At 35.1% G+C, this 21,648-nt stretch overlaps 1 protein-coding gene across 1 annotated transcript in view; it reads left to right on the forward strand.

Annotated features, from left to right (window-relative positions):
- Positions 1 to 21,648, forward strand: part of GLRA3 (glycine receptor alpha 3) — a gene marked incomplete at its 5' end in the record, with an annotated part of 64,266 nt that overhangs the window by 21,546 nt on the left and 21,072 nt on the right. Inside the window, 3 exons of the mRNA XM_063310513.1 lie at positions 2,048 to 2,115; positions 14,758 to 14,981; positions 16,586 to 16,668. Coding sequence (XP_063166583.1) covers positions 2,048 to 2,115; positions 14,758 to 14,981; positions 16,586 to 16,668 — 375 coding nt within the window. The remainder of the gene's footprint in view (positions 1 to 2,047; positions 2,116 to 14,757; positions 14,982 to 16,585; positions 16,669 to 21,648) is intronic.

Raw genomic sequence — 21,648 nt, forward strand, 5'->3', positions numbered from 1 at the left:
ATATACTGTGGATTCATGTATCAATATCATGGTGCTGTACTTTCAGTAAAGCAAAATCAAAAATACTTTGAAAACATTTCAAACTGTTTTTGATTATTCTGCAAATTAAAAATCATGTTTTCTTTCTTGCCTAGAGAAAATTATTTTCTTTCCTTTTTTACATGTACACAGACACACACACAGCAGGGGAGGAAGTATAGAATTGTGAAATAGAAACTGTAGATGTACAATCCCCTTATACCTATTTAACTAGATTTTCCTAATTTTGCATCTCCAGAAAATGGACAAACATGCCAGTTAACTGTATTTAATTCTACTTCCAAATCATTCATTCATTAATATCTATAGCACATTTTGACAGAAAATGGGGGGGGGAGGAATAAATATCCTCCCATCTCTCTCTCTCTCTCTTTCTCTCTGTTGCCTTCGAGTCAGTTTTGACTCCTGCCGACTGCCAGGACAGGTCCTTGCAGTTTTCTTGGCAGGATTTTGGGAGTGGTTTGTCATTGGCTCCTTCCTAGGGCTAATTGGGAATAACTGGTGCAAGGTTATCCAGCTAGCTTCATGCCTAAAGCAGAACTTCCAGTCTCCCAGATTCTAGCCTGATGCCTTAATCACTACACCAAACTGGCTCACAAAAATATCCCCTCTATTCCTGTAAATGTTCAAATTATATTGATTTTTTGAAATAAATAAAAACATGAAAATTATGGCAATTTCTTTTTTTCCCAGTTGTAGTTAGTGGTATTTCACAAGTACTTTGGTGCCAGTTAAGCAGAAAGCAGAAAACAAATAAGCAAAGTGTTACAGTTACAGTATATATCCATAGTGTTAAAAATCTGTAATAGAAAAAAATTGTTGCGGGAATTATATATATGCAGCTAATTAAATTAACTCTAGTTTTTAATTTTGTTTAAGTTTAATCAAAATTAAAAAGGAAGTCACCATGTTGCAAAATAAAACATCAGCCTTCAGATTTTTTTTAAAATTTACAATAGGCCCCAAGGCTATTAGATTTTATTTTTTAAAAAAAGAATGGCTACAGCATTTTTTATTAGTATGTACCATTTATCACCACAAAAGAGGAAAAAGGCTGTAGGCTGATAGCAGGTATCCTGTAAGGATGGAGAAAATGGCAGAAAGCAAGGTTTCTTTCTAGTGAATTAGTGTTTTGTGACTGGCCATATCAATTGGGCAAATATTTCAGCAATGGGATATGCTCATGCACACATAAAACATGAAATAAATACTAAGAAAGGCAACAAATGATTAGATGATTATCTTCATTTCTCTAAGACACAATGAAGCATTTGGGAAGATTTAGACATCAGAACAGAATAATGGATTTAACTACAAGGAGGCATGTTTCAATTGAATATTAAATAACAATTTATCACTAAAACAATTACCCAGAAAAGTGGTGAATTCCCTTTCACTGGTATGTTCAAATCATTTGTTGGGAATATTTTAATTTTTATTTGTGCACTGAACAAACTATGATATAATCAGCTTTTCAACAGAAGAGTTTTTGCCTCTCTAAATATTTGCTGTTACAGAATAAAGCTTGTGTGGATCATGATACCAACATGAAAATCCCCTCATAACTTGTCAGAATTATACAATATGATTAGATTAACTAAAGGAATAGCTTTGTTGAAATAATGTCACTTTTAGTCATTGTGCTGTAAGATTGCATTGTCCATTGTATCTCTGAAAGTGACAATCAACTACTGAACATTGTAAGTTGCATAAAATTATATTTTCTGAAAGCATCCAAATATTTGATTCAGCTCTCATGAATTCTTTATTGTTTATAAACAATATTTTCTAGCAGTTTGGACAATTGCTAATGGAAGTCAAGAATTATCAGCATCAACCAAATAGACATACCACCAAGCCAGTATAATATTCTATATTCAAATAGTACCCCTGTTCCTCAAAATACTTTTATTTTCCATTGAAATTTAACCTGTTAATATATTTTGAAAATAGCACAAACTTTCATTTCATGTAGACATTAATTTCTTTATGCCTTACTGTTTTGTAGGGCCTCCAGTAAATGTTACATGCAACATCTTCATTAATAGTTTTGGATCCATTGCAGAAACAACGATGGTAAGATGCTCTTTACTGAAAACATTTAAAATTCAACATATCTGAACTGCAATTGTGCACCTAGTTTGTTTTCTATTCTTTTCTTTACCTGATCATCAATCATTCCTAGAAGCATATCGCTTTTTGTACAACACTAATATAAAACTATACCTTCTCTTCTTCTGTAGCTGTCTTCTATTTATTGTTAAATCTGAACTTATTTATTTATTTATTCTATTTTATACTATTTCCTATTATTGTTAATCTAACCCTTGATATCTTCAATTCTGTCTGTCCATTCCATGTCTGATTCTATTGCTTGTTTTTATATATACGTAACACTTCCCTCCAAGGTCTGAAATAATCCCATGGTTTAAAATGAGTAAGTGTGGCAGTTAAGTTAGATTCCTCCCCCAATCTGAATGCTTCAGAATAATGGATTTCTGGCTGTATGCAGTGTTCTGTTGATCTTTTCCCATCCTCTCCTTGGGGCCTCCTACTGTCCCTTTCCATAAGCTTTATTTATTCAAGATTACCATCTCACCTGACCTGAATCTCCTGCTTTAATTAAGGTTCCTCTGTGTATATTTATTGTTTGCTATCATGTCCATATACTTTCTAAGTCTCTCTGTTCTTTCATAGATATCCTGGGTTTTTTTTTCCTTCCCTATTTGTTTGTGTCATTATTTATTTATTTTGTGGGCCACCAAATCCAGATGACTCTGGGTGGCCTACAAAATAAATAAATAAAAATTAAATGAACAATTCCAGAAAAAGAATAACTCCATAAGCAACTTGCCTGAAGGAACAAAACCATTCTTCCATACACCCCTCTAGCTTAAAGTAGCCCATCCAACCATCTTAACCCAAGACCTAGCAGAAGCGCTAGTTTTTTAAAGAACACTGGGAAGTGGGCAAAATCTCCAAAGGGATGTTATTCCAAAAGGCAGACACAGCAACATTGATTAAGCAACATGACATTGCTTAATCAATGGGTCCTAAAGCAAGTTGACTCTGTTGGGAGTGCACAGACAGGCAAACGCTATGGGAAACAGATAGCTAGGCCCTATGTCTTGTAGGGTTTTATAGGTAATAACCAGGACTTCGAATTGCCCCAGAAGCCAACTGGTAAAGTGTGTGCTTACATAGCAGGAATTTTATATGGGCATAGCGAGGCTTGCCCATCCAGTAGTGATTGAAACAATAGCCAAATCCATAGATAAAAGTATACTTGTAGTTCTTATTCATTCATTCGTTTTAATGCTGAAAAAGAGCAAATCTAAACTCATTGATTTTCAAATCTAAACACATTGATTTGCTTCTGTCACATAAATAAATGAAGAAATCTTTTAAGAAGAATCGTATTTGAACTCTACATCCATTGGATCTGGCACCGTATGGAACCTATTTGGGGAAAGTTTATACAGGGTCATTGCTGACCTATAAGGCACCTTTATGCAAAATGTTTTGCTCCCCTCCCCTTAATAATTTTGTTTGCTAATTTTTTTATTGAGGAACAGCACAGCAGTTAAGATTAGAAGGGAAGTTTGGAATAAGCTTTAACTTAGAGAACCAATGGAAAGATGGATGGTGTTGTTTTGTCGCTGCATAGAAGCAGACTTGGTGCAGCTTGGCACAGCAAATGGTACTATTTTCTACCCTGTACCCACTTAATTTGGTAGTTAAGCCCCACTGTGTATATATGCACTGGACTGAATTTTTAAATACAATAAACAGATCACACTTTTCAATAATAAGGTGCTGTTACTTTATTTACTTTAGTTAAACAGCAAAGTTGGCATATGCCTTTTTGTGAATGTTTAAAGGCTTAGAATATGAATTCTCCAAATGCATGTTTGGAGCAGACACAGAGCTGGCATCATTTTTCTTGATTAATAAATTATGCCACAAGACTTTGTAGAGCAGACACAAACAGGCTTTAAAACATGCAGGTTTTCCTAGACTGAGCAATGTTAAATGTTTCTTTTTCTTTCCTTTTAAAAAATTTCCAGTTACTTGTTCGCATCAGGAAAAACTGGCAATGATAAATTGTCCTGAAAAAGGTTGTATTGCTATTATCATTCAGAATTTGTAAAAATAAAGGAACTTTAGTATTGATACCATCTGAAACTATTGTAGTTTAGACTAAAAAAATAGGCTCCAATAGTTTCAGATCATATCAGTACTAAAGTTCCTTTTTTACAAATTCTGAATGATAATAGCAGTACAAAGCAATATAATACAGTCAAGGATTAGTACACAATTTGTTCAGTCTTTGTACAATAGCCCTTCTGCATGCATCTCTTTAAAAATAAAGTCATATATAGTAGCACCTATTTATTCCTGTATTGATTATTGACAATATAAATGTATAAAACACCATATTTGATGATAACCACACAGAGGCTGCACTAAGTACTATGTGTAAGAACCAGCTCAAGGCCTTTGCAAACATATTGACTGAAAACTAATTTATAACCCCATTTGAATTTAGAATTTCCACTTAGCATAGGTTTCCCATTCACTCCAGGAGAGGAGCAATTTTCAATCTGCATTCTTTTGTCTAGAGTGAACCTTAGTGAAATGAACTGAGATAATTTTTTTTCAACAAGTTTTAATGAGAGACATATTCAGAATACTATTACATAGATAAAAGAGAAGAGAAGCTGCAAGGAGGACTCACATTTTAAATTTAGTAGATTGGGGGGAAAAGTCTTTCCTATATGGGAAAGGTATTCCTTTTGAAATAGTCAAAATTGTCCATGCAGAGTGGAAGTAATTAGAGCAATACACTGGCAGGAAATAATCCTTGTGTTTGTTTAAGGTAGCAACGAACTCAAAGAAAGCTTTCTTTTTAAAATTTGATTAGATCTGTAGCATTACATTATCCCAGTCACTACATGGTTTCTAGAATTTTCAAGGAATCAATAATAATAATAATAATAATAATTTATTAAACTGAAATGCTGCCCATCTCTCAGTGACTCTTGGTGGTTTACAGTAAACAAAGATATTACAATAAAATCAATAAAAGATAAAAGATACAGTAAAGATAATTGATGACAAGTGCAATAGACCAGATGGAATGAAGTGAGGGGTCTCAGTCTTCCTTGACAAAGAACTGGGTGAAGATCCAGGTCTTCATGGCTCTTCTAAAGAACAGCAGACCAGGGCCATCCTGATCTCAGAAGGAACCTTGTTCCAAAGGCAAGTGCTGCTTCAGAGAGGGCACACTTCTGGGGTCCCTATAGAAGACATTATTTAATTGAATGAACCCAGAGTGCACCAACCCTGCAGGATCAAATCGGCCAAGCAGATGTTATGGGAGATAGGTGGTCTGTCAAGTAATGAGGCCCTATGTTATGTATGGCTTTGTAGGTAACAACCAACACCTTGAATTACACCCAGAAGCAAACTGGCAACCAGTGCAGCTTGCAAAGCAGAGATGTCACATGAGCATACCAATGCTTATTATTATTGCTGTTATTATTATTTAAAACACTACTGCCTGCAGTCCCACATTCTGGACCACTTGATGATTCTGGATGGTCTTCAAGGACACCCCATGTATAGTGTGTTGCAGTAGTCAAGTCATGAGGTGACAAGGGCATAAGTGACCATTGTAAAGTTCTCCTGATCTAGGAAAAGGTGCAGCTGGCACACCAGATGGAATTGTGTAGAGGCCTTTCTGGCCATAGAATAAAAGGACAAAGAAAGTATAGTCAGATAAAATGGACTTAAGCAATGATGCACAGAATTTAAGAGAAGAATAGCAGTAAAAAGCCTTAAAGAAGGTAGTAAAAAGCCTTAAAGATTAGGCTGCCATATTTAGCCTGCAAAAATCTGGAAAACCACCTAATGGCAGCAAAGAAATATAGAAAGCTGTATCAAATATTATTTATTTATTTAATTTATATGGCCACCCAACTCAGAGACACACAGGGATTCCAGGTGCCTTACAAAATTAAAATCCACAATATAAAAAACCCACTGACCCTCTCCTCCCCACAGCAGATGCAAACACAATCAATATTTATTTATTAAGGAAGACTCTGTATGTACAGCTAATTCAATGGAGCACCCTCAGGCTCTGAATGACTCTTTCCTAGAGAAGGGGGCATTTCTATCCTCTCCTGGAATGTTGCAGGATGGAAGGCAAAGATGTCAGATGTTGCATTTCTGGAATATATTTCTTCCTTTGATATTCTTTTGTTTCAGGAAACATGGGCTAGGGAGGACCTGTTACTACCTGGATATACCCCTTTTCTTTGAATGCAATTCCCAGTATAAAAAAGGATAGACCATTAGGTGGCCTGAGTTCTATGGTTTCTGTTAAACTCAATGTCCCAATATGTATGCTGGAGTCTTGTTCAAATATGGCTCTAACACTCCTGCTTAGATTTAAACTGTACACTGTACTACTTGTTAATGTATACTTCCCCCCCAGTTTGTGGGCATAGGGAAATACATAATTTGTGGGATCAGTTTGATACTTATGTAAACTGGTTATCATGTCAATAGCCAGATTGCTGGTGATTTTAATGCACGTATTGGCCAGTCTGATGCTTCCCTGAAAACTCATTTTAAGTGGCCAATGCCCCCTAAAATTGATGCAGGCTATTTATCAGCCAGACAATCTAAAGACCAAAAATGTAATATTGCAGGATTTCATTTGGCTCAATTTGTGGACAGTTTAGATCTATTATACTTAATGGCACTGTCAGGGATGACGTAAAAGGGGAGTTTACTTTCTGGTGCCCAAACGGGGCCAGTGTAGTTGATTATATTATGATTTCCTGGAACTTTGTACATCATATAACTTACTTTTATATTGGTACTCGCCCTGATAGTGACCACTTTCCACTAATTCATCTTTTTGATTTTAAAATAAAACTTGAACCATTAGAAGTAGCCTATTGCCCCATTGACATTACAATGAAGGGGCAAGTACAAAATAAATGGTCTCAAGATTTGGCTAAAATTATGACTGTAATTTTGACCTCAGAGCCCCTGTTACAAATGCATACCCAAATTTGCTCATCTGATCATACGAACAGGCAATATTACTGTGGCAATCAATTATTGTTAACCTTCAAGCCTCCTTGGCAAGACTCACAACAGCAAATTGTGTTTATGCACATAAAAAAATCTAAATCTTGGTATGATAATGACTGCATTAAAGCTAAAAAGGCTCTCTTAAATGCAATAACTACCTTTTGCCATGAGAATTCTACAAATGCCTTAAAATTACTTAAGACTCAAAAAAAAGTATAAAGATCTCCTAAAGATAAAAAAAATGACAGGCTATAAGACAGAATTGGAGTAATTTAATTTTAGCAGCGAAGCTTAAGAATTCCACCTGATTCTGGTGTTTAATAAATCAGGCACTTACAGATAGACATTATGGCCCTATTACACAAATATCTGGGACGCGGTGGCGCTGCGGGTTAAACCGCTGAGCTGTCGATCGGAAGGTCGGCGGTTCGAAACCGCGCGGCGGGGTGAGCTCCCGTTGCTCGTCCCAGCTTCTGCACACCAAGCAGTTCGAAAACATGCAAATGTGAGTAGATTAATTGGTACCGCTTCGGCGGGAAGGTAACGGCGTTCCGTGAGTCATGCTGGCCACATGACCCGGAAGTGTCCTATGGACAACGCCGGCTCCAAGGCTTTGAAACGGAGATGAGCACCGCCCCCTAGAGTCGGACACGACTGGACTTTACGTCAAGGGAAACCTTTACCTTTACCTACACAAATATCTGCAGATAAATGGGATGATCATTTTAAGAACATATTTAAAAGGGAATCTGCTGTAATTGCAGATGTGATCCCCTCCTGTAACGACCTCCCGGATTGGCCGCCAGTATCCATAGCTGAGGTTAAAGATCTCATTGCCCAACTAAAACCAGGTAAAGCATCTGGAGGTGATTTTATCCCCCCAGAATTAATAAGGGAAAATAAAGACTGGTGGGCCCCAGTTCTGGCCACCTTGTTCAAACACATTAATAACACAGGACATTTCCCATTGGACTGGAATCAGGCCATCGTTGTACCAATATACAAAAATAAAGGAAATAGACTTGACCCTACAGATTATAGGGTCCCTATCAGTTTATTAAACACAATAAATAAACTTTATGCCAGATTTTTATATTCAAAGTTAGTGGATTGGGTACAAAATGAAAATATTATTGCAGGCCAGATTTAGAGAGGAACGTTCAACGCTAGACCATTGTTTGGTCCTTCACCATCTGGCAGAAAAATATTCCTCCCCCTCTCATGGTTCCCTTTTTGCAATCTTTGTTGATTTTAAGTCAGCTTTTGACCTAATATCAAGAGAGAGATTGTGGGATATCCTGAGACATTCCACGATTGATAAAAGGCTGCTAGCTCTTATTCAGTTGCTTTATTCAAATACCTCCCTGAAAATTAGATGCACCCCCTGGGGACATTTATCTAAAGCTGTCCAAACTTATGGAGGTGTAAAACAAGGTTGCATATTAGCTCCATTGCTTTTCAATTTGTATCTAAATCCAATAATTCAAGCACTTGCTGTTCCAGCCCATCATCCACCTATTTTAGCTGATTGTGCAATTCCAGCGTTATTGCATGCCGATGATGTAGTCATTATGTCTACCTCATAAGTGGGAATGAGAAAAGCACTTAGGGCACTAGCTTTATTTTGCACAGATCAAAAACTTTCAATAAATTATGAGAAAACGAAAGTTTTAGTTTTTGCCCAACATCAATATAAGGTTCACAAATGGCAAATAAATGGGACTCCAACTGAATAGGTGCACACCTATAAATACCTTGGAGTGCAGTTCCATGCTTCCTTTCCTGGAACGCTCATTTTCTATACTGGGCAAGTGTTGCACAGCATACTGCATCAGCTATTATAAGATTCTATTATTCCAAAGGAGCCATTATATTCCTGCAGCTTGCAAGGTCTTTCAGGCTAAGGTAGTCCCTCAGCTTCTCTGTGGCTCTCAGATCAGCTCCTTTGCTAAGCTCAATTCTATTGAAACTATCCAGAATAAGTTTATTAGAATCTTATTGATGGCACCAAAATGTATTAAAAATGCTATCCTTAGGGAAGAAATAGGTATAGTCTCATTGGATGGTAGAGCATGGTTCTTTCTTTTGTTCTTCTGGTTAAAGCTAATTAGCCCCACTAATATTTAGAGATCATTTGAAGTCATCTTGGCTAAAAAAAGCCTTAGACAAAATTAAATTGTTGGGCTTCTCTAGAGAAAGTCTGTGCTCATTAGGATATGACAACGCTAGAACCACCCTGAAACAACGAATTTGGGATATAGATCTACAAACAAATTTAAGTAAGGTGCTATACCCCAATATCTGCCAATTGCTTCTGGAAGGGTTCATTCCAGCTTCTTATCTATCATCTATCATAATTTTGAAGTTTCGTAAAGCTTTTACTTTAGCCAAGCTGGTGCATTACCCTCAGCAGTCCTTTTTGGACATTTTAAGGGTACTCCCATGCACCTTCGGCTATGTCCATGTGGAGACGGTTCAATAGAAACCCTAAGCCATATGCTATTATACTGATCCCTATATAAGGACTCTAGACAGAGCCTTATATATATCCATTACTGAAGAAATTTCCAGGTAGGGAGAGTGATTTCTACCTAATGCTACTTCTTTCAGATAAGGACCTGAAAATATCCCAGGTTGCCCAGTTTTGTGCTACCATTTGCACAATACACCACACCATCACTTAGATTTGAAATTTTTAACACAGTATTTTATTTCAATTCATTTAGTATTTTTATTTTAAACAAATTTTGGATCATAGTATATTGATTGCTTTTGTTTTTTACATACATATATGTATTAATGTAAGATTGTTATTATGTATAGTTTATTGTGTCTGGCCTTAGGGCTGTAATAACTGTGATTGATTGATATTTATTTATTTAAATAAAAATTTAATTATGGTCTTAGAAAAGGTATCTGTTGAGATTCTGGTGTTTGGTAATAAAATCAAAATGTTTGAACATTTTATTCTATTAGAAAATTTAAAAAATGTCACTAATAACATTTTGATATTGTGGAAAAGATCTATACATTAGAGAATATGTTCCCTATCTACCCAATATTGTTATATTCAGTATATAATAGCAAAGAACAATTTAACACTGCACACATTTAAGCAAAAGTGCTAAGACTTCCTTGTACAGTACTCAGCCTCCTTGCTTCCTCTGTTTTCCTTTTATAGGCAATTCTTCAAGGGATACAAATGGATTATTTATAACTAAGGAATATTAACTTTCCCTTCTTATGTAATTAAATGCAGTACACTTTCATATCCTTCAGACTATTTTAATTGAAAAGCAACATTTGTGTTCCATTATTTTCAAGGGCCTATAATTTTTTTTTCTGCCAGCAATGTGAGTTTTACCAATGACACTGGAGAAATAAACATTCTCCTGCCTGAGACTATTCTAACTGCATAAAAAAAAAGTTTTAAATTCATGAAACACAGAATTCCATTATTATTATTATTATTATTATTATCTCCATTTACTACTTGGACAGTGGACATCAGCAAAGTTAACAAAGGGAGTAAATGGCCATTGTATCTATTGTGCATTTTTCAGGTCCTAATTTGTTTAGCTTCAACCTGAAATAGAAACTGCACTTTTCCTTTGGAGTTCTACTAGCCTGAACAATTTACATAGGAAATATTATTTAAATGCTTGTTATTATTGTTTCTTTTTTTCTCTATGTACAAGTTTCAAATAGGCAGAATATAAATGTTTTAAATAAATAAAGCATACTACTAAAGTCTGATGTTTCATATGAAGAATCCTCCAGATATAAAATAAGTGTCTCCTATCCCATCTACCACTTAGCCATTTTTGGCTAATCTCCAAAAGCTAAGCAGGATCAGACCTGGTTAGTGATTAGGTAGGACAACACCAAGAAATCTCAGGGCTCTAACTAAACTGGGATGAAAAACATTTCCCAGAAGAATGCAATGAGAAACCACTTCTATATTGTTTCTTGTTTCCAAGAAAACTGTCTTGGAAACGACTTCATGTCCATGCAGTTACCAGAAATTGCATTCAACTTGACTGCCCCTCTTTTTTTCAAGCAACTATGTCTCATGTGGTTATGAATTCACTATGTTTTTAATCATAGTGGCCAGTTCTTCCAAATTCAGTTTTAATAGTTACTTTTTTAAAAAAAAAATGGAGATCAGTATGTGTTTACCCAATTCTGAACAACAGTAATAAACTTGGAAATCCAGGGGATGTTGGTAATTGTGCTTAAGTAGCTAAAATTCTGTTTTGAAAAAAAAATCAAAATCAAATAAAAATCAAATAAAAAATTATCACAACCAAATCTGTGATAACTGTGAGACAAAAGTGGAAAGAGAAAATATGGGAAAGGGGCAGAAAAGGTTAATTTAAGAGTCAACTCAGCAGCAAAACTTATTGTTTGATGCATGGAAATCCAATTTTCCCTGAAAATGAAATAAGGCAAGAACTTTTTGTTTTGTGAGTTTGACCAAATTAATATAGTTATTATGAATTACCCTATATTATCCAAACCTATCTCGCCAGCTTTAGCTATGCTCACTAGGAATTTATGGAAATGAAAAATATCTTCAGAGAGATTTTGTTTTCAAGTGAGAACAGACACAATTTTACAATAGAACTGAATATAAAAAGTGAGCAATTAGCAGGCCTGTAATGCTGAATGGCTTAAAGGTGCATACCTAATCTTGAATAGGTCACTGAACATATATTGTCAAGAACAGCAGGTCATATCTAAACTCTTAAATGTTCAACTGTCAATGAACATCATTAGAGACTTTATTTCAGAAAGTGCCAACATTGCCAGAAGGATTTTGATTCTGCCTTCATGACTCACTAAGCAGTCTCTATGGTTAGAGAGGCTGTCAGAATTTATCAGGTGAATGATCTCTCTAATATAGAGAAGAAAATTGAGGGCTGGAGAAGAAAGGACTTTTTGTTTTTAAAGTCTTAAAATATATATATTTAAATGGAATATCTAAATATAGCTATTACATTAACACCTGCTTTAAGACATATTCCTCAATTTTTTTTTAAACAGTGGATAACAGCAATAGCTTCATATACTACCTTGAGACAAACATGTTGTTCTTGTACTTCACCATCAGTATTTCATCTATCTACATAATTATTGCTATATGAACTTACAAATATATGTTCATGCATATACACAATCTCATTCTCTTTCTCCAATATATACTGTATGTGTGTGAGTTTATATGTCTGTCTGTCTGTCTATCATATATAATGGGTTTGACTTACTCACAAATACTTTTTTAAAGTACTTGTATATCTCATATATACTTGCAGATAAGCTCATTGCTGATAAGCTGACCCTTGAATTTTTAACCAAAATACCATGAAAACCGCATCTTCCACATATAACCCAATTGCAAAAATTAAAACATACAGAAATTTTGAGGGTGGCTTATTCACAGGTGGTTCATTTTTCATCATATGTTGGTTAAAAATTTGAGGGTCAGCTTGTCTGCAGATGGATTCTGGATTTACCTGTGTTTCACGGTAGCACATGTTGCCTCTGAGTTTTGTTCTGCTAAGTTTTATTTTGCCAACCTCTGGAGCCCACTCTGACCTAATGGCTGAAAAAATGTGCTTATAATTCTGCCATTTTGAGCAGGAACTAACCAAGAGCAGCATTAAACCTAAACTAGGCATAGGCATAAAGGAACTTTAAAAGCAAAGAGACATTCTCTCCCCACCTCTCAAGAAATGAAAAAACAAAAATCTCAGCCTTTGCATTTCCATCACAGTTTTGTCCACTGCATTCCTTTGGCTCTTCTCAAATCTCAAGTGCAGACTCAACTTCCAAAATGTTGCCCACCCCTGTAGTAAAAACCAAAAGGTTGAAAGCATTTGTGGAAAAGATACATTTATATACCCTTTACAAAAAGTAATGGTAAAGTCTGTGTAGAGTCAAAGTCAACTCCTGATGACTACATAGACATATTCATGTTGTTTTCTGGTGAACAGGATGGAAGTGACTTTCATATTACTTTCTCCTGGGATTCTGTTTTTTCTTCCTGAATTCCCAGTCTAATCCACAGCATGAGATTTCCTGGTGGTCTCCATTCCAAGTACTGCCACTGATCTGATTCTGCCTAGCTTTTTTTCCCCAGAGCAGCTAAGTTCAGATGCCACCTTAACAAGCAAATGTATAAATTATCTCCACCAATCAAGAACAATGAATAAAACTGTGGACACAAAACTAGACCCCTGCCATATGTCCTGATCCCTTTTTTTGCACAGGGTCATAATCTACAAACAATTCTTTACATTCCAAAGTTATGGAAACAGAGAAAGCCAGCTTGTTCTAACTAGACTATTTCTTTTGCACAAGGCCAAAAAATACTAGCTGCCCAATAGGAAGAAGCTGGATGATGCTATTTTATCTTATATGTTGATTGATTATATGCCATCAAGTCAGTGCGTCACTTAGTGACTAAATAAATTTTATCTATGATTGATTATATTAAGATATAATAATTAAAAGCAAGTTATGAATTAATATGAATGTCTATAATAATTTATACAATAAGGAAACACAGTTGAAAAGGTTTTGCAAATGGACAACCAATTATATATGCAATGTTTAAAATAGCCTATTCTGCTTAATTTGGAAAAAAAAGTTATTGGTTCATTTCATTTTAACCTGTTTTTCTTCCAAGCAGCTTCCCCTACTGCACACACTCATGCGTTCACATTTTGAGGTAGGTTATGATTCTAAGTGGCTTAAAGTGGCAAATTTCTGAAATCAGTCAGTGTAACTTCTCCTTCTCTTTACACTCCTCCTTCTCCTCCCTTGACATGATATTCCAAAAAAACAAACAAACAGTGAAATAGTTGATAGCTGTTGTAATTTGAACCTAGAGCTCTGCACTCCTAGTCACTTATTATATCACTGGAAATCATATCCATGATTTTCACCCTTGAAGAAAACCCAGCAACTGTCCAGCTATCAAGCATATTTTTGTTACCTGTCCAAAATTTATTTCCAAAGTCTTCATTAAGAACTTCATACACACCCAAACATACACACACATATATAAAAAGAGAATGGACTTATAACTAAACTAAAATTAGGCTTGCCTGATTGTAGCTTTGTGTGTTGCATGAACCCAGAAAAATCTAGTTATTTTAGTAAATGATGGTTAAGCAAATTAATGGCTTGGAACAATATCTGAACCTAATCAACTTCTCTATTAATTTAAGAAGGTAGACTTTACTTCTTTCTGATAAATGCAAAGTGAGTACAGAAGAGAAGAGTGAATGTAAAGTTTATTTAATAATCTCTTTACAGGAACATGAAATTACTGTAAATATTCTGCTCTGTGTTTATACAAAACAATTCATTTGTAAAACATTTAGACAATATGTTCTCTAGCATTTGAGAAGTTGCTTCTGTACAGATTCCTGGGGAAAATGGAGATCAGTATGTGCTCATTCAGTGTGGTTAGATTTCATACAGTAATATGCTAAATAATTTGGTTTCAGTAATCAGACAAAGCTAATGAAATATATATTGTTCTCTTAAATGAATCAATAAAAATTGCTATCCAGTTTTCATTTTTTGCTTTTTCTTTAGGATTATCGAGTGAACATCTTTCTTCGTCAGAACTGGAATGATCCACGCCTTGCTTATAGTGAATATCCAGATGACTCTTTAGATTTAGATCCATCCATGCTAGATTCAATCTGGAAACCTGATTTATTTTTTGCCAATGAAAAGGGTGCCAACTTTCATGAAGTAACAACTGACAACAAATTGCTACGGATTTTTAAAAATGGAAATGTTCTTTATTCTATCAGGTAAATTGCTTAGTGCAGGAATATGAAGTTATGGCACAGTTTCTGGATAATCTAAATTCCATTTAAGCATAATGATTGCTGCTTTTATAGATTGTAGATTGTTCACATTGATGGATATAAGAATAAAACTTGTTCTATAAGATATAAAATGATCTGTGCAATTAATGAAGATTGATTCAAATGCCATAAGTTATATGAAAACTGTAATTGACCCCAAAAATCTTATTGCCAATTTTAGTTTTGAAAGCAAAAAGGCAGAGCTTTGCTCAAGATAAAAAATTTACTGATTCCACCTTTCAGCTAACAGAGTAAAACTTAGGTATAGGAGGAATATCTTGTGATAATAAAAGTAATAGTTCTTATACTGTTGTTCTTGGAAAAATGGGACAGTTTTTCTTCATTAACTTGTGTAATCATGCTATAAACAAGAATCACACATGTGTATCCCAGCAACCATCAGCATTTCTTTTATACCACCACAATACCCTATAGTGGGTGCAGCCACAGTATTCAGAATTTTCTACATTTTTTTGGAAGGGGGTGATAAGGGGCAAAAGCCTTGGTAGGCAAAAGCCTTAGTAGGGGTTTTTAAAGTCTCAAAATTCCCTCAGCTCTTCCCTTAAAGAGTTCCTGTCTTTCAGTTGTCATACAAAACCAATTTGCATACTCCTGCAGTAAGCCATCTATATTTGTGGCTAAACAGCCTGCAATTTAACTACATACAATATTTAAAAGTTCTTTCTTTTCCCTAAATATTCCATAGCTTCACTGGATACATGAAGTTATAATTTATTATCATACAAGACCTTGAAGAATACACATGTTGTAGATTGGGTTGTAGTGTAAAACCCACATTGACTCTGAATAAAGGTTTAATACTCCTGTGCCTGTTCAAAGATATTTATTTTTTCAAAATGTATCTGGATTTGACTTTCTAATCATTTGTTCTTTATACTGTATTTACTCTATTCTCTGTCAAAATTCTTCCAGATTTTTAAGTCTACAGTGAACAGAGGATAACAATGCAACTCTTATTTGAAATGAAGAATTGATTTTCTTTATAGCAGAAATGGTTCAGATGGCTTTTATTTGAAAGACTGAATAAGTTGTTTTAGTAATAATTTCACAAACCTCTAAGAGAGATACAGAGAAAAAAAATGAATTTGAACAATTGTAGTATCATGCTGCAACATAACAAAATTGAAAAAAGAAAGTCTGACTACTTTCCAAATGCACTGTATATAGGATTAGGTTATAATGTACGATATTGCTTAACATATACACAAATCATTTACAGTATGATAATACTGTAAAAATATAATAGCCCAGGCATGTTTATTCATAAATAAGCTTCACTGATTTCATGAGGTTTGTTTCCAAGAAAAGTTGATAGAATTGCAGTTTTAAAATCAGTTCCAAGCACTTAGAGACTAATATAAACTCCACTTTTTATTATTCTTTGAGCACCTAAATGAATTTTAGCTTATTATTTTATATTCATTATACACATATGCTGGATTTTCCACTTTTCCTGTTAATGGTAGATAAGGAAATGTATGTGAGAAAAATATTCTTTTTGCCCTATTTGCTTTGCATTCTTTCAGGCTGACTTTAATACTTTCCTGTCCAATGGATCTCAAAAATTTTCCAATGGATGTCCAAACCTGTATAATGCAACTGGAAAGTTGTAAGTATAAAATTAATACATTCATAGAAAAAACTTACGTGATGCAGCATCTACTATTATTTGTGATAATATGAACTTTCACGTGCAGGAAATTTCTTTTTCCATGTTCAAATTATCCTCCTACAACTCCCAGGATTCCAAGCCAGGGAGGTAAGGAATTGGGTAAGTTGAAGTCTCAGTGCATTTAGTGGTCACTCAATTGGGGAATAATGACTAGAAAGACCAAACGTTAGAGATTACATAATACAAATTATTCCGGCTGTTAATCCTATTTATAAGCTACTATCTAGATGTATTGCCTTATACATCAGTGCAGTACATCTTGATTATGATCACTAACCAGAGTAGCATACAATTTTGTAGTAGGATCTATAAATTAGAAATGGAAATATATAAACATCACTGATTAAATTAGGAGGGGAAATAGTAAGAAAGAGAACTAAAAAGTGAAATATTTAAGATTAAATCACTACATTATAAAATTACTTCACAAAGGTATGAAACTGGCCAAATAGCACCACATGATTCACAACTTCTACTGATCTAGAATGGCAGGGACAACACGTCTCTGTGAAGTGAATACACCAATATCTCCTTCCCAGTAAGGCTGAAGACAATGTATTAAAACATGGTATGCATTATTTTCTGTTTGGCAACTTCATTGGCAAAGCTAATGAACGCAAGGCTGTTATAGATGGCCTAATATTTTGGCCCTTCACCTTTAAAATCTTCTTCCAAGTTGAGTAACTGCTATCTAATAGTGTCAATGGTCTGAGACTTCATGGAATAATGCCAGTTTAAGCCAGTATGTGCTCTTATCCAAACTCATGCTTATGCTGAACTATTTCTTGGCCTTTTTGCTAAGACGAAGTATAGCATCTCTTGATAATTTAAAACTTGTGGAGAAGGGTGACATGAGATGTTCATATAAACCCAATTAATGAAATTTTAGCACACCTGTTTTGCAGCAATGCCGACAGAAGAATGTTATGCCTAGCTTTAAAGAATGCTTTTCTCAGCTTGGGAAGAGCAGGGCCACAACTGGTGGGGGGGCAACCGGGGCATGTGCCCCAGGTGCTGTGCTGGTGGGACACCAAAATGAGTGCTGGAGGGGTGCCAAAATGAGTGCTTGGGGGTGCCAAAATGAGTGCAGAATCCATGTTTGCCCTGGGTGACACAGACCCTAGTTGCGGCCCTGAATAAGAGTGCATAAAGAATGTGCTGGTTCCCATATAATTTAACAACCCAAATTCACTTATTCTGGGCCAACCTATTTACCTTAGCCTGATGCTCCATATCATTCAGTCTTTGGCTCAGTGTTTTCATAGCCTAATCGTATTCTAATAGCATCAGAAATGGTGGCTAAAAGCCATATGATGCAAGCGTCTGCTGTACCAGCAATTTCCAACTAGAGGGAACGGTGGCAAGCCTATTGGGAAAATCAGTATTTTCAGCCAATAATTTGCCATCAAACTCCAAATTCATACCTGAATTTTAAGCATTCCTGTCTCCAGACTAAACTCGGGTAATGTCTGTCTTATTAGGAAAGCAAGCATGGCTCTCAAGAATTTTGTTTGCACTAACTCCAGTTTGTCCTTCTTGGTGTAAATTGCCATCTGCACCCCAGATTTTGGATTTGGGCCAAAAATTTGGTCTCAGAAAGGTTTAATGCAGTTGGTATTAGTTGTCCACCTTTAGTATAGAAGAAGCACTTAATAGCAGTTCTTGATCTGGAGGCTAGCTGTTCTGCATAATCAGGATGTAAGCTCAAGGTCCCTTTGGAGTAGAAAATCAGCCCAAGACAGTTGAAGGTCAATCCTATTTTCCTCTATTTCCTCCAGTTTTGCTGTTTTGCCCTCCTGGAAAAAAACCAGGATTTTTTAAATTTGGATTTTGCTTGCTATAATGAAGTATTGCTGTTATTGTTCTTTTAATTCCAATAGGAGTTTGTGATATAATATAGCAACTGTAGCATCTGTGTAAGCAAGTATGGGGACCTTATACCCTGTGTCATGTTCACCGTTCCGGTGTTTGTCTACATCGTAACGGTTCGCTTGCCAAGGTGCTGATACGTGTCCAGGCTGGGAGGGTGCTGCTGAGAGCCTTGTACAGGAGACGTGCTGGACTGTGCCAGGAGGAATGTGTTTAGGCTATCTTTGAAATGTCAAGGTCTTTTTTGCCCGTTGATCAGCAGAGCTCGTTAGGAGCACCTGGGAATGTGGGGCGAACTGTATGTGAGGGAGGGGGTGGGTTGCTGTTTGCAAAGACGCTATTTAGCTTGAGTTTAGGCGCGCTTTTCTCATTCTCAGCTTTTTACCTGTTTGCACTCTTTTCTAAATAAATCCAGAACCTGAATTGCCATTTTAAGTCTGAGAGTTTTATTTAGAGTAAGGCAATCATCACACCCTGTTATTTTGGAAGCATGAAAAATAGGATGATATAGAATATTCACCATAGAATTAACACATTAAACAAAGACTGCGCTAGGATATATCCCTGATGAATTCCGTTTTGCATGGATATGGTGCCAGAGGGGGACTCAGGTGAGTTACACCTAACTCATAGAAAAGTGGTTGAAAATAAATTCTGTAGAAAAAGGAGGCACCTATCAATAAATGTGTTTCTAAGTTTTTCCTAAAGGACAATTCTAGATATTGAATGAAAGGTAGATTTAAAATCTTAAAAGACTACATACAGGGAGGATTTCATTTTCTGAGCATAGTTTTGTATATGTTGGTAAAAAATGAAAATATGATCTTTCGTTGACCTCCATTCTCTAAAACCTGGTTGTTTATGCCCAGTTATATTTTCTATTCAATCTTGTAAGTTGTGATTCAAGTGTTTATAGTTTGCTAACCATACTCAAAATGCTAATGGGTGTATAATTCATCAGGCATTCTTGTTGGTATGATTATTGTGAGCCCCTAGTCTTTTGGAAAATGGTGAGTTTGATCAATAAATGTAAATAGGGATGTGAGGAGAGACACCCACAAGTTTGAATTTATTTTTATTGTCTAAGGTAGGACATAGTCAAAACATGGGACCTTATCATCCTCTAAGGACTTAATTAATTGAGTTACCTCTGACACTGGAACTGGAGTGTCAGAGACTGGAGACTGGAGTGTCAGAGTCATATGCATGTGTGAGAATCTTAATGTTGCATGAAGATGAATGAACAAATGAATGAATATTAATTAATGTTGTCCAAACAGACTGAAACAAGCAAACTGGTTTCAAAAACAACAACAGCAACAACCCTACTCTTAACCCTAACATCCACTTGTTTTTCATTTATTCACAGTGTAATTAAGGTCATACTTAAAGAATCTAGAATAGAGTTAGTTTAAGGACTGTTAACCTTTAGACAGAACATCACGTTTTTGCTTCTCCTAAAGGCATGCTGTTAAGTTGCGGTGCTGGGCGGTAGTATAAGTAGTATGGTCAACAAAGTGGTGATATTTTTAAACACAGCAGGATGCCTGGAGATTCACTTAGTTTCAGTCATAAAACAAACTACTTTGGAACATGTGCCTAAATAGTAAATTGTAAAAAATTAAATAGAAGAGAAGCAGAACTTAAATAAGGGATTGTGAATTAGAGAACTATAGAGCAAGAATTTAATCAAATTGAGTTTTTTGTGAATAATTGCTTACAGTATAAAAACACTATATTATCTCTCATTATATACTTGGTGTACATGACTAAGCAAAGTCAAAGAGATGATATATAGTTATTTAAAAGAAATGTTGGCAAGCCTGAATGCTGTAGAAACATAAAGAATTAAAAAATAAAGCTAAAAACAAAAATCTAAAAAAACTCTAAAATAAAAAAATAGAAAAATAAAAAAAAATATCCATCTTGGCTAGTATCTTAGATCTCTCCCCAACAAATAAGATCTGCACCACTTGGATTTTATATTTTATATCTATTTTATCTTGTTATTTATCTATTTATATTGTAATTTATATGTTTTAATTTTGATCTTATTGTAAACCTCCCAGAGTCCCCTTTTCAGGAGAAATGGGCAGTGATAGAAATTTGAAAATTAATTAATTAAATAAATAAAACAAAACAAAACAAAACAAAAAACAGCCCAGACACATAGAGCTAGACATACATGTTTAGTGATTCCTGCTACCCTACAGATCAGACTGATCCCGAAATATATTTGCAGTCTTTATGGGATTCTAGTTGCCAAAGGCAACTGCACTGAACCCTCCATTACATACAGTGTGGTGGAAAACTCATCCAAGAATTTCTGGACAGAATCCAAACAATTGTTTATTCCCCAGAATAGAAGGTTACAGTAAGTCACTGGTTTCTTCCAGACAAAAAGCCTCAAGGTTTCATGGATCTTATATGGACTATTGAGCAAAGACAATTCAAGCATGTGAAAAGCTAGTAAGACTTCTCATCCCAAAGAAAAATTACTTTTCAATTGATACAGCTATATGTTAAGAAAAAGAGGCATAAGCATTCATCAAAGTGTGAGGACAAAGCAGTAGAATATAAAATAATACACAGAATCATTAGAGTCTATCATTAGAATCTCATACAATTCATATATTATTTAAGTCCTGCCTCCACATCCCACCCCATTTTTATTTGTTCAATGGAGAACATGTGGTATATTGGGACATCATGGTAGCATGGTGACCATTCACCTTTTGGGACAGACAGGAAATACATACATATACATATACATATACATGTATATATATATATATATATTTATACATATATTTATATTTTAATGGTAAATTATATGATAATTATATGATATAATTATAAATTATAATACATATAAATAAATACATATTTTAATGATAAATTAGGTGGATATGTTTTTAGTGTCATTTTATTGTAAACCACCCAGAGTCCCCCATTGGGAGAGATGGGCGGTGACATAAATTTAATAATAAATAAATAAATATAGCAACAAGTGAATAGCAGTGCTACCAGATGTAACATTCACACAGA

Source organism: Candoia aspera, chromosome 8 (genome assembly GCF_035149785.1).
Source record: "Candoia aspera isolate rCanAsp1 chromosome 8, rCanAsp1.hap2, whole genome shotgun sequence".
NCBI classification, from domain to species: Eukaryota; Metazoa; Chordata; class Lepidosauria; order Squamata; family Boidae; genus Candoia; species Candoia aspera.